A 14,776-nucleotide genomic window follows, 5' to 3' on the forward strand; every position below is an offset into this window, starting at 1 on the left:
CAATGACACTGGATCCAGCCCACACTTCAAAGCTGCACGGAATGAGCTGTCAGAATTGACACTGCATACAAGTGTGTCCCTTGTGGCACCTTAGAGACTAACAAATTTATTTGAGCATAAGCTTTCGTGAGCTACAGCTCACTTCATCGGTCACGAAAGCTTACGCTCAAATAAATTTGTTAGTCTCTAAGGTGCCACAAGTACTCCTTTTCTTTTTGCGAATACAGACTAACACGGCTGCTACTCTGAAGTGTGTCCCTAACTCGCATACGAATTGTGTGTCCTACTTACAATATTCTAAGACATAACAATTTTATTATATTCAGCAAAGCAATGAATATTCTACAATAGAGAAAACTGCTCAGAGAATATGCATGATATCTTGACTTTTTAAAAAATTTATAACCTTGATGCTGAAGTTCCAGGTATTTATAAATACTGCTATGTAATGCATTTGTATAACTTTACATTTTGTTTCTCTTTTCTGTAGGTTAGCTTTTTTAAACATTATATAACAAAAATAAGGCAATGCTAGCTGATATTACTATGAATTAGAAACTTAACTCTCCCTGTTTTACAGTGCACCAAGGAAATACTTGACAACACTAAGTGTATGTATCATGAATACAAATGTCAATTCCCTACCCAATATCTTACAAGCTGCTTCCCACATGTGGACTTAAAATATTTCCTTACAGTCAACAAAAACGTGGGTTTTTTTCCTGAAGAGATTTAAATGATTACAGACTCCTATAACAACAAGATTCATGACAGGGCAGAAACAAAGAGTGTTATCCACTCCCTAAAGGACAAACTGTACCATTTTATAATCTGCCCTCGTGTTATCATCACACTAATTTAAGACTAAAAATCCTGCAATGAGCTTTCAAAATGATATAATTAATAAAAGCATCTGAGGGGAAAAACATACTAAGTTTCTACAGCAACTGGAGTATACTAAACTATTTTCTTTAGCAGCTAACAGAACATTCAGGAATAAATGGACCATTTAGAAGGCAGCAACCAGAAAATGTAATTTACCTCATTACCATCATTTCTAGTTATTACAGAATTAACTGTTTTCCCACAACAACCTTATAATTTCATGATTCATCATGATTCTGGATACATTATATCTGCAGCAGATATAAATGCATGTTCCAGATGGGTACATTTCACTGCACTGTAAATATTTGCATGGACATAGTAACTTAATGACATGTATTTTCCTTTGAGGTCATTTAGTTGATTGTAATATTTGAAATTCTTGCTTAAAAATGGTTATAACAATAACTGTTATAACAATCAGTTACTCTCAATTCTTGAGGGCCTGGGCTACGTACTCACTCATGTAGCTCCTAGTATTATGAATAAACCATTAGATATTCTGAAGAATAATGGTGGCATAAACCCAAGAGAGAAAAGACGACAGATGTGCACTAGTGTAACCTAATGCATTTGAATTAACAATCTCAACCTACAGTTCCATGGATAGTTCACTATTTTAATGACAAACATTTTCTTTTTGGTTGCCTGATGCAACTGGCTTCCAGCCGTTATGAAGCTGTGTTGGCAGTATAAATAGCAACAGAAGAAATGGGAAGTGGCATGCTTTAGGGGTCGACAGAGTACCAGGCCTTACAAATCTAAAGAACTCTGTACTGATCTTACTAGCCTGAAGTCAGAATATACTGTTGGCATTAGTAACATTAAACAACAAAAATGTTACAATGAGACACTTTGGATATGATTTTTAGAAATCTTTCACAGCTACATTTTGTAGGAACAAATATTGTAGTTGTAAATAACTGGGATTGCAACTGATGCCACTTAGAGGTTAACTACATGACTAAATCAATAAATCAGGTAGGCTGATATTTACATGATTTATTTGTACCTGGCAAAACTGGAGTTGCAAAAGAGAAGGTCAGGTTCTGATCCCTTTCTAAAAATCAGTTCCTTTATTGAGCTGTTCGTTTTAGGGATGGAAGATGCCATAGGGGCAAGCAGCACATTTCAACACCATAGTTGAAATGCTGGTGCTAGAGCCAGAATGGAAGTGAATGACATAGATACAGGTATCATTCCTGTTTCTTCATGGGTAAGACAACAAAGCAGAGATAACCTTTTATGCTTATTATGGGGAATGATAATAGCGATTATCCTTTTGGTTATAGTAAGTGTACAAGGTGCCGTCTAAACAGAGACCAAATCATGATTCTTATTCTCAACTGTGTATGACAATGTTGTACTCAGCCATCTCAAAATGTAAGAAAGAAACAGACACGTGGCAGAAGTCTGTATTCTACTAACATCCAGAAGTGGATCCAAGTCTCTTTTGCGTTTGCTTTAAAGGGCTCTTTGACCCTCCCACCAACAAACTACTAGAACTGTGAAACACGGAACACCTTCCAAGAGGGACAAGACACTATCCATTCTGGGGCTAACCCCCTGAATTATGCAAGTCTCGTTGCATCTGGGGAATCATTTGCAGCTTTGCATAAATGTAAAAAATGAAAGATTTTAGTGATTTAACTGGGGGAAAGACAATACCACCAGACAGGACCCCTCTGTTCATTTGGCATTACATTCCATTTATTTTACTCAACCCCTGACATGTTTAATGTGCTGCAGAGTTGAATACTGGAAATGCAATAACTATATTATAAACCTTGGCAGGTGGAAGCTAGAGGTTTTTGCAGTTGAAGCCCCGACACCCGTTTTTTGTTTTTTGTTTTTTTTTTAAGACCTGGAAGGTCTGGGAAGCCATTCTAGTTTGTGGAATGAGCACATCAGCTGGATGTCAATATAATCAGCAGTTAATATGCTGACGAACAGATTGGCATCGTTACATTTCGAAGTCAACACTGAAATGAATGGGAACAGTTTACATGCCTCTGAGAGCTACTGTTTCAGGGTGGATGCAGATGCAGACAGACATCATTTATACTGGTTACATTCAGTTCCAGTTTGGAAAGGTTTCCTTTGCAACCCTAAGTGCTAGAAACTTTTTTTTTTTTTTAAATGAAAGTTTAGATTCTGGAGCACGTGTCTACAGCAAAGGATAGACTCTGGCAAATTCCAATGCTCCAGAAGTGCAGAATACATGGGGCTCTACATGCATGCATCTAGGGTCCAGTGCAAACCAAAAACTCCATGCGCAACAACCAATGCCTATTCAATTATCTCAACTTGCAAGCTCCTCATATCTTTTTCAAAATCCTTATTTTGGCGGTGTAATGGGTGGGTGGAAGGGTAAGTAAAAGCCTTTCATTTATTGTGAGTGAGTTGTTTGTTACAAAAGGTATGTTTTAAGCTCCCCTAAGCAACAGGCTTACAAGGCACAAGGAATGTAAAACGACCGTGAAGGAATGCAACATTTTCTTGACCTTGTAATTCCTATATAATGCGATCTCAGGGTTAATGCTGCACTTTTCTTATTGAATTTTAAGTTCTTTATAAGGAGAAGTTCATTTTGCAACCATAATTTAATATTCCAGATTTTTTAAAATAAAATGAAACAAAACAAAACTAGTTTGAAATCCAAGGGTCAGTTCTTAGAAGTTCCTGTGGAAGTTCCTGTCCACACCATGCAGGAGCATGCAGACAGCAGCCTCTGCAGACCCCTGTGTCCTCTCCCACACAGCATGGAGAGGTAGGGGCAAGGCATGGTTGAAGGCTGGGTACTACTCCCTGTGTCCCTATAAATGTGCTAGCCAGCCCAGCTGAGCCAGCGTGGAGTTATCTGTACCTGGTGCAGGGCTGGCACAGATTGTTTCCCTCTCTGGAGCCAAGGGGAAACTGGGGACTACACTGCATTTCTGAGTCACCGGGTGAACTCTGGTCAAGCTGAGAGCTTGTGGCAAAGCTACAAATTGAGCCTTAAGGCAGAGCCACCCCCCTCATTGAAAACATGGCCTGCATAACCTCTGTAGCAATGTGCCATGACAGAGCTATGCTGAGCCCAGTGATGCATCATTTTCAGACAATCACTTCCCGTTCTCCCTACCCTTCCTGCTTCTTGAGAGCGACACTGCTGGAAATCAAAGAGTCTAACAATGTCAACAGAAGAGCAGCAACTATTTTTAAACCACACAAAGAGATGGGTTAAAAAATATCCGCTGCAGACCCCTTCTCAACCTCCAACCCGTCACATGGAATACAGATAGCCCTTGTTCACAATAGCTTTTTCTTTTCCCCATGCCTCTTAAAATCTCCCTCTGCCACTGATGCAGCTCCACCAGAGGTAGTAACTGAAGGGGCACTGGTGCAGATAAGTCGCCCGTGGCATTTTAACTGCTGTGCTGTCTAGACCTGCTGAGCAGTGCTAAATGAACCAGGGATTAAAATGCCCGCAGCCTACTTATGCTGGCACTCCTTTTTGGCACTTACCAGCAGAGCTGCACTCGTCGTATTGCAACTTTAAGGGAAAAAAAAGTCTTGTGGAGGCACCGCCACAGGAAAAGAAATGTGTGGTAAAAAGATGGCATGAATGCTTTTCAGGTCATAACTCCAATTAAACCGTATCTTGCTGGCTTCTCAGGGTATGTTAGAATACTTACAGAGTCGCTGGCAAGAAGCCAGGGTGAAAAATGATTAGCATAGGGCAGAAACAGACCCTTTCTAAATAAGCAATTCCCTCCCTCAAGTCACCATCCCCAAGACAGAAAGGGGGGAAAAAATTCAATTTGCATCAGACAGCGTCGTGAAAATTTATCCACCAAGATTAGGAAACCACAATGGGAAGACCAAAATTATTTCAGAAAAAAACAGGAGAGACAAAGTTAATCTCAGTACATGGTGAACTAATCAGTCACATGCCCTGCTCACTAGGATCTTTATGGAACTCAATGTCAAACTGCTGACTTCAGTGACTTTGTTTTTTTTGATAAGTAGGGGTTACAGGGAAAGGAACAGATGTTTTAAGACATCTCATTGTTCAACTATACCCAGGAGAAAAACAAAGCAAACTCCATTTTGGAGGTCAGGGCGCTGCCTCACAGTTACAACATTTCATTCGAAGCATTTACCTTCCTGACCAGCTAGTTCTATAAAATTCAGTGTTTTTGTTTGTTTTGCCCAGGACCAAATCTCAACAATATGAAGATACCAACCTGTGAGTGCCTGAAAAACACATCATCGTTTTCATTTTCTTTGCTATTTAAAAAAAGAAAAGAAAAGAAAAATAAACCAGACTGTCTCATAGTGAAAGGAAACAGACTTTTGTACCCTCTACTTTTTATACTTTGTCTACCATTGCCAATACCATCTCTTTTAAAAGGATTTGAGTGTACTTGCTATTGCTTGTAAATACAGTAAAGGTGCGATACTCAGTGTCACAGCACTTTAAGCTGTTATCCCATCCATTTTGCTTCCTCATAGAAGCTATCTGTGGAAAATATAACGGAATTAAATTCTGCTGCCCTTAATCTAAACAAATTCACAACTCCCAACAAACCCTACACTCACAAATACAGCGGATGGAGTAAAATTCTCCTCACTCAAGCAAAGCTGAGTGATTGGGCTCAGGGGGTGGGGGAGGAAAATGAAGTGCAGAAAAGGGGGTTGGGACCCCCATACTTGGGGCCAGGGAGCTGTGCTGTAGTGCATCAGCTGCCCTTCTGCAACAGTTGTCTTGGGGTGTGTGCTGGGGTTTACAGTACCCATGAGAAAGCAGATCCTGGGGCCTATCTCCCTACTCTCCATGCTATTCTATGTGGCACAGGGGCCGAGCCCCTTTCTGGTATACAAGAGATGGACGAGGCTTTCCTGCAGAGCCAATCTCCTCTCTATACGAGTCCAATGTGGGGCTAATGCGGTGATGAAGCCCCTCTGCAGCAAACTGAAAGTCACCCCCATGGACTACTGAGGGTTTGTCTATACAGCAGATGGGAGCATGCTTCCCAGCGCGGGGAGACAGAAACATGCTAGCCCTGCTCAAGCTAGTACACTAAAAGTAGCAGGGTAGCCACGGTAACAAGGGTGGCTCCGGCTAGTGCCTGAGTACACACCCACCCATCGCCCCTACATACACATAGGGTGGCTAGCCCAAGCTGCTGCCCACTACCCACGCTACAGTGCAATTTTCAGCAAGCTAGCTTGAGCAGAACTAGCAAGCGTCTGTCTGCTTGCCCTAGGAAGCATGTTCTCAGCTGCAGTGTTGACGGAAGAAACAACAATCGCATCATATAGAACCACTTGGAGAGCAAACCGTAAGCTATAAAAGTCACCTTTCGTCAGACAAAACCTCCATGTCATCAGGTCCTGCTCTGGCTGTCGGCCTTGAGGAGCTAAAACTTTCCATACTCTGTAACACAGCAAATATTAAGACAATAAATTAGAGAAAAAGAATAACAATGCTGGAGGCCATTACAGCACTGTATCCAAACCAAGTATTACATAGAACAAGGGAACAGCCATAGGTCTATCTTTCATACAATTACAATTTTAAAAAGCATGCTTTATTATCAATTTCCTGCAATAGAAACAACAGTGTGGCACTTAAACAAGTGCCTGTCACCAGAAGCCCTTAAAGCGTTTCACAAACAATAGTTGGCGCGGGCCAAGGGATGTGCTAGCCACTGCTTCCCACAAGTCCCATTGGCCGGGAACGGCGAACCATGGCCAGTGGGAGCTGTGGGGCTCCGTGCCTGTGGACACTCCAGATAAACAAACCGGACCGGCCCATCAGCGGCTTTACCCTGACGGGCCAGGTGCCAAAGGTTGCCGAACCGTTATAGGCAATGCAACTTGATGGCCCTTCATTTGAGAGAAGTGGTCACCAAATGGTCAATCCTAGAGGATGTCCCAGTTGTTCCCAATCTCTGGCAGTGCAGTGTGGCTGCCACTAAGGCAGACTCCCTATCCCGGCCCCACGCTGCCCCCGGAAGTGGCCGGGGTCTTCCTCTGTGAGCAGCTCCTGCCTGCAAGCATTGCCCCCGCAGCTCCCAATGACTGGGAGAGCTGCGGGGGCAGTGATTGCAGAGAGGGACAGCATGCAGAGCCACGTGCCCCTCGCCCTCCCTCAGGGGCCACAGGGGTGTGTTGGCTCCTTCCAGGAGTGGTGTGGGGCCAGGGTAGGCAGGGAGCCTGCCTGAGCCTCGCTGCACTCGCTGCCGACCGGGAGCTGCCAGAGGTAAGTGCTGCCCTGCTCCTGCACCCCAAGATGCAACCCTGAGCCCCCTTCCGGAGCCAGCACCCTGAACCCCCTCCTGCACCCCAAGCCCCAGTCCTGACCCCCCTCCCAGAGCCAGCACTCCGTACCCTCTCCTGCACCCCAACCCCCTGCCCGGAGCCCCCTCCTGCACCCAAACTCCAAGAGCTTGCACCCCAACCTCCTGCCCCAGGCTCAGCCCAGAGTCCCCTTCCACACTGCAAACCCCTTGGCCCCCAGCTCAGAGCCCACACCCCCTCCCGAACCCCAACCCCCTACCCCAGCCCGGTGAAAGTGAGTGAGGGTTGGGGAGAGCAAGCGACAGAGGGAGCGGCGGATGGAGTGAGTGGGGCGGGGGTTTGGGGAAGGGGCAGGGTAGATCCTGGGTTGCCCTGAGATTCAAAAAGTAATCTTGGACATGAAAACGTTGGAGACCATTGGGTTAGAGCCTCGCCCACCCCTCAACCCCAAAGGTATTCAGTCAAGTAGGTATTTTGGCAGTCTTTCCTTCTTAAAGACTACAGTCTGGGCGAGATTCTCATTTAGACTTCACTCTGGCCGAGTGAAGGGGCCTGAATGGGGACATTAGTGTAATGTCCTTCCACTTTCAGGCCCCTTTACACTGCAGGAGTGGTATTAAGGGGCCTTAGTGTAAAAGCAAAATCAGGCTCTCAGTGGTACTTCAGTGGAAGTTGCACATGTGTATCCAGAGCCAGAACATGGCCCCACATCTGCAGAAATTAATTTGCTTTACATGTATTTAAAAGAAAAAGAGAAATATTTCCAATGTGTGTGGACTGTCACTATACCATCCATTAACGCAGTAATGGGAAGCAGAAGAAGAATCCCCCACTAAAGAAAATAATGAGTCTTCCTCATTTGAGAGGGGGAAGGGAGGCAACTGCATATACTGTCCCACATGGACGCTACTGCACGGTCAGTAGTAGCCAGGGGGCATTTAGCTCTACTCTGGCCAATTACTTTAGAATTGTAAGTACCTTGTGCAAGAGGGTCTTTTTTGGATAGGGGAGGCTCCTTGCATGTCCCCACCTCCTGGACACCCACAAAAGAGCCACTTGCACTCTTGGCCCAAACGCTGAAATCTGTCTCGTGCGGCAGCTCTAAGGAGAGAGTGTCTCAAAGGGTGCAGACATTAAATGTCTATTATATGTGATCGGATACTGTTGCTTCGTGCGAAATCTAATACACAGAGCCTATGATTTTTCAGTCTCTTTCCTTCATTTTATCAATGCCATTTCTATCTAACACACAAAAGAACCCAACTCATTCCCTCTTCGGTATCTGTGTACATTTTAGCCTGATAAATAACCACGGCTGTGTAATCTAAAACAAGTGTGCCAGAACATGATGTACTTTTTCAAAACAAAACATATCACATTTAACGGGCACTCACCTATAGGAGACTTTGGAACTCAACCATCAACAACCAGAGAAAATATTCCACAGCTGGTAAAGCCTACTCTTTTCTCAGGGTATTGTAATGCTACCAGTGGTGCTAAGAGTTTGTGACGTGCCAGGTATCATGCGGCATTGCATGCCCGTCTTTATCAATGGTCAAAGTTGAAATATGCTGTAACTGCTAACACAACATTTAATGCCTGTGTTGGCTATATGGAGAAGGAGATGTTGCATCAGCAATTTTTGCGGTTTGTCACAGTGGGCAAACTGTCTTCTACTGGGAAGGTCAAAGAGGGATCGCAACATTCTGTGATTCAAAACAAAAAGACTGCACAGTGTAAACCCATGTCTTCTATAGGCTGTGCATATTCCACTGTGCTCGCGATTTGCGGTACATTGCAAATGCACCAGATATGTTTGCAGTCAAAAGGTGTGATGTATCTAGATTGATCACCTTTTATCCTAAAGGACTCCAAAGCATTTTGTATTCAGCACCTCTGAAATGCAGCTGCTGCTGTGAGGAAGGGCAACCACCAAATTCACCCACTGATAATGCCCCTGGCACTCACTCACAACAAACACCACACTGATAAACTACATTGTGACAGAAAACTATCGAACAGAATTAAAAAAGAAAAAACTCCCACACAAGCTGATGGTCCAACCTGTGAGGTGCTGAACAGGCTCAATCCTACTAAAATCTTGCAGGCTTGGGGACAAATTTCACTTCCTTACTCTATTTTTGAAACCATATTGTTTTGCTCTATTAAAAACAAAAATAGCTATGTGTAGACTAAGAGGGTCAGTGTGTGAATTTGGCCCTTCTGTAACCACAATGCACTTGTTAAAAGTAAAGGAGGACTTGTGGCACCTTAGAGACTAACCAATTTATTTGAGCATAAGCTTTCGTGCATCCATCTGATGAAGTGAGCTGTAGCTCACGACAGCTTATACTCAGATAAATTGGTTAGTCTCTAAGGTGCCACAAGTCCTCCTTTTGTTTTTGCGGATACTGACTAACACGGCTGCTACTCTGAAACTTGTTAAAAGTGTCAGGCCTGATTCTCCATGGCCCTAACCAGCCATTTACATCTGTGCAAAATGCAAGTGATTACATCTGTGTCAATGGCTACACAAGGTACAAGGCAGTGGGGAAGCGGGATGCTTAATTGTGAGTGGGATGCTCTTTCCCAACATGATACAGACGTGCTCTGCACTTTGTATGGCATGTTTGCTTACCACAGGGCTATCCTGGTTATCGTGAAGCTCAGAAAGTTTGGTGCTAGATTTCTGCCGTTTTGGTTTATTCCTTTCTCCAATATACCCGGAGTTGTTTTCTTGTAATTTTTCTACTTCCTGAGGAGTCAGAATACAATCTTCAAGGTTTCCGAATCCAGAAGGAATGTTTTCTTTGTTGATGACCTCTCTGAGGAAGGCAAATTATATTGCAACGAACTGTTTTTTAAAAACACAATCCTATTGCATTTAAGCTATCGGCAGAGAAATGCATTATGCTGACTGGTGCAGTTCTGGAATTGTCTCTTAAACCCCATCTCTTAAACCGCACCTTCATCCTATTGCAAGAAACACAACACAGGTTGTGATGTCCTAAATCCCAACAAGGAGTTAAAAACAGGTGCACTACATCGCATGAGAAAACATGGTGATCAGCACTGGGGAACTGATCCAACTCCCACCAAAGTCAGTGGAAAGAATGGATCAGCCCTGGCTGTACTAGTTATTTTTAAAAGGTTATGCCGGTTAACTTTCCCAGAGACAAATGTTTGGGGTTTTTTTTTTTTTTAGCAACTAACAACTTGTAATAATTTCCGGTATAACTGAAAGCAGAATCTGGGCATGTCTCCCAAACCTACTGTAACTCATCCCTTTACCCAAGTTTGCAGGGTAAGAACACACAAGGGATTTCCACTGCAACCCCCCTCCTTTTTTTGGGAGGGGTGAAGGAGTGATAAGTAACAGAGAACGGGATGGGGACGAAAATGCCTCATCAAGAATAACTGGACTGCTGTGAGAGAGGGCTGTCTGATTTGTTGTGTTGCATGGAAATGTGTTTGCTTGCTTAAATGCTTCTTATCGGACACTGGGATAAATTCCTGTTTTGTCTAGTCAGATCTGTGTGTTTTCTTTTTCTCCTTTTCTTTTTGCGAATACAGATTAACATGGCTGCTACTCAAACTTTTCCAGACATGTCATCTATGCTCATCTTTGCCTCCTTGTTTAGGAGGGTGAAGATCTTCTGCTAGCTCCTTTTCCCTGCAGTTGTTCTTCTGCAGTGCCACTCCTCTGCTCCCCTTAATAGGTGTTTTTCTATTATGTGCAATAATAGAGACACTTTCAAAAATACATGCATCACTGTATCTTCTATTTGTATATCCATATGTATCTCCTTCCTCCCAATCTCTATGCTCCCTCAGGCTAAAAGCACATCTATCATGCCAGAGATGGAAGGCTGGAATGATGGGTAACAGTTGTAAGTATCCACAGCGGTTTTGTACAGCAAGGCACGAAGCTCAAGTTCTGCTTTCAGTAACATTAGTGAAGTTGCTCTAGTGTGGCACTGGTGTAAATGAGAGAGGAGAATCTGACACTGACGTGTTTGGCTAGTCCTCATGAGGGAAAAAATATTCAGATTTTTAAAAAATGCTCTAGTTATTTTCTAGGTCACAAGTCATTTCTATGTTTTGTCCCTGTAAAAGATAGATGACAGAGAATTATAAATCTCTGGATAAAGCTTATCAGACCCATTTAACTTTGTGCAATTATTATTTTTAAACCACTGAGATGTGATTCATTACATTTAGACAGTAGGTCATGTGGTGTGCAAAATGTAAGCCCATCCATATATTTATGCCATAAATATTATCCCAGTTGTATGCTGCCACTGTGTCGTGTGGCACCATGGATCTTCTTTAGATCTGTGTCCAGACAGCAAAAAGAGATAAAGCCAGCCAAAATCAAAAAGGTCTCAAATGAAATTTTCAATTTTCACTATTTACCATAACAGATTCCAGGACAATTTATCCCTATGAAACCAGAGAAATGACCTGATTTCTCGGTGCCATTTAGGACTTTTGATTTGCTTTAAATTAATGTCTGGGGTTTTGGGGTAAATACAGTACTGAAGAGTTAGCAGCTAAATGGGCTAAAAAGCACAAACAGCAAGTATACAATGCAATGTGGAGGCTGTGCAGAAAAAACTGCAGTGCTATATATGCTGCCAAACACGTACACTAGCCCGCTTCTGACCTACTTACCTGAAAAGTCAGTCAGAAATGATTTTACTGCAGTAACATTTCTCTGCTATGTTAACATTCCATATTTACCGAAAGTCGTGGTGTATTCGCCATCACTGACAATTTTTAAATCAAGACTAGATGTTTTTCTAGAAGATATGCCCTAGGAATTATTTTGGGGAAGTTCTATGGCCTGTGTTATACACAGTGGTGATCATAATGGTCCCTTCTGGCTTTGGAATCTATGAATCTATATTCCTGGATGTCAAGTAGCATGGTTTATATAATTTTTGAGCCTGGGTGCCTAAAGTTAGGCCCCCTAAATAAAAGTGGCTTGATTTTAAAAGATACTAAGGCCTGTAGCTCCAGTAAGATTTGTGGGTATTCAGCAGCTCTGAAAATAAGTTAATTTTTATAAAGGCACCTATAACATGTATTTAAGAGCCTAACTTTAGACCCTCAATTATGCAAACACTTATGCACATGATTAACTTTAATATGACTACTCATATGTTTAATGTTAAACAGATGCTTAAAGGTTTGCAAGATCAGAGTCTGAGTTTAAAAATGTTGGCCATCCTATACAGTTGTAGTGCCCTACAAAAAATAGAAATATATCAATTTCCCCTCACACACCCATACTACACATTTTTGGGATGAAGTCTTCTATATATGTATTTTGAAACAGCTTAGACTGTGCAAACATCTTGCCCATTTAAAAATACTTTTTATTTTCTAAAAGTGGGGAAAGGTCACATTTTTTCCTTTCAGTAAAAAAAAAATCCTTAGATCTGTGCGTGAACACCACCTCTATTCAGAATGCGATGGTGACACATCTGTATTATATGCTGTATGTTATCAGGAGGAATACTATGTATGACTAATCCTTGAGAGGCATTTAAAAAAAGCTGTCTCAAAATACTGTTTATCTGTTTTATAACCATTTAGACAAAAATGGTTGATTTTTGATTAATAAAAGGGGCACGTTCTTCTCCCAAACGCACACACAGAGCACTACAAAATTTGAACAGAAGCTGTCTTTCTACATGTGAAACTAGAATTTGGTCCCAATTTTGTAGCTCTTTTGTTATACAAAAGCATTTGAAAGGGTTATTTTTTGTCCAGTATTTAGTTACAAATGCCCAAACCGATTTTTTCCAAGAATATTACTGTTTCCAGGTACATACAATTAAAACAAAAACCAAACACTACTTTCAGGCTGACACCCGTCAGCCCATTCCGCTGTGAGACAACCACAAATCAAGGCCCTGGTTCTGCAGTTCACAGCTCCAAGTCAGTCAATGGAGCCCAGCATGGGTGCAGCAGTCACTCTGCACGCTCTCAATTGCGGCACTGGGGTCACGGCTTGCAATAACGGAGCTACTGACAATAACGGAGCTACTGTCTTGCCTGTTTAATGGGTGTGATTATGATGCTATCAACTAAATATAATTTTTAAAGGAGCAGAAATCATGAACATACACGTCTCTGTTTCGTCGGCCTTCATCCTGCTCTTTGTGATGCCGCCTCCTATGCCTGGTGGACACATTTGAAGAGGCTGACGATGCTCCCGATTCGGAGTCCTCTGAACTCTGCCCACCTGAGCCATGAGCATCGAAGAGATGCTGTTCCACTGCTGAGCGGATCGTCTTCTCTAAGTATCTGTCGAGATGAACAATGAGGTCAATTAAACTTACAAACTTACCAGAAAACCTCTCCCTTTTTAAAAGTCAAAATTTTTTAATAACTGCAGCAGTGTCAAAAACATGCTGAGGACAGCAGACGCATGGCAAGGCATCAGCTAAGTTGTTCAGATGTGGTTGACTAAAATGGGGCACGTAAAGCAGTGACCCAATTTTCCAAAGTGCCGAGCATTCTCAGCTCCCATTACCGTCAACGGCCGTTATGGTCGCTCAATACTTGTATAAAGGAGTCCATTTTTACTTAGGTGCCTCACTGGAGCCCCCGCCCCCGGAATTAACAGACCCCGACATGAAGAGCTTTAGTTTGAAATGAGAATTTAAGATTCAAGTGATTAGACAACCCATACCAAGATAACAGGGTACACAGTTTTTTAGTGTGTGTTTTTAAATTCACTCCCAGTTCTGGGGAGGGAGGGGGAAAACTGGGGGTGGTGGTGGAAAGAGGGATACAACATGGGCAAACCAAGAATCACCTCGTGCTGGGTGACCCATGACAAGCAAACCCAGGGTAGGGGGGTTGCTTTAGGTTTGGATGGCTGGTGCATGCACGATGCAAATATGCACAAACGGCCCTGCATCATCCCTTCTCTCACCGGCTCTTCATGTACTGACCCACACCCCTAGCGGGTGGAGTGGTGTGTACGGGTGGGGAGCAACACTTCTCACAGCTCCCTGGTGCACTGGCAGAATGCTCCTGCTGCACCTCCACTTCCGATGGTGCAGTGCACTTCCCTCACTGCACCTGACCAGCATTGTTGGCCTGGATGATGTGAGGCTGGAGCTATAGTCATGCCTCCTCTTTAACTTGCCCCCATCCTTTTGGGGAGACTGACTCCCAGAGAAGCTAGGAGGAAGCAGACCCTTGTGACAGAGTGCACAGACTGCAACTGTGATTGGCCCCTGTGAAAGGCCTGCCAGAAGGAAAGGCTCTTTGAAGTAAGGACCTTAAGTGATGCATACATAAAGGCCATGCACATGTGTGCCGCAAGTTCTTTAATAAGTGTATGTTAAGGGCATGCTACTGAAAGCGTGGTTAGACAGGTTATCAGGGTGAATGCTATTCATAGTCACACTCATCATATATCTCCACCAGGTGAAACGAAATTATATAAGAAATAGTAGCACCTGTGAGAATGATGAGTGATTACCTTCTCACAGGTATGACGACCACACAGTAGGGCAACTCATCATAAACTTTACTCAACTATATATATATAAGTGCCCAATTCTGATCCCATGCTGTTTTA

General features: G+C 43.0%; 1 protein-coding gene across 14 annotated transcripts in view; it reads right to left on the reverse strand.

Annotated features, from left to right (window-relative positions):
- Positions 1 to 14,776, reverse strand: part of FAM13A (family with sequence similarity 13 member A) — a 230,767-nt gene that overhangs the window by 39,015 nt on the left and 176,976 nt on the right. For all 14 annotated transcript variants that reach the window (XM_038398558.2, XM_038398553.2, XM_043514126.1 and 11 more), the window contains 4 exons: positions 13,309 to 13,488; positions 9,812 to 9,998; positions 6,231 to 6,307; positions 5,115 to 5,157 (listed from right to left, as the gene is read on the reverse strand). In XM_038398558.2, the coding sequence (XP_038254486.1) occupies positions 5,115 to 5,157; positions 6,231 to 6,307; positions 9,812 to 9,998; positions 13,309 to 13,488 (487 nt within the window). The remainder of the gene's footprint in view (positions 1 to 5,114; positions 5,158 to 6,230; positions 6,308 to 9,811; positions 9,999 to 13,308; positions 13,489 to 14,776) is intronic.

The sequence above is a fragment of the Dermochelys coriacea genome, chromosome 4 (genome assembly GCF_009764565.3).
Source record: "Dermochelys coriacea isolate rDerCor1 chromosome 4, rDerCor1.pri.v4, whole genome shotgun sequence".
In the NCBI taxonomy this organism is placed as follows: domain Eukaryota; kingdom Metazoa; phylum Chordata; order Testudines; family Dermochelyidae; genus Dermochelys; species Dermochelys coriacea.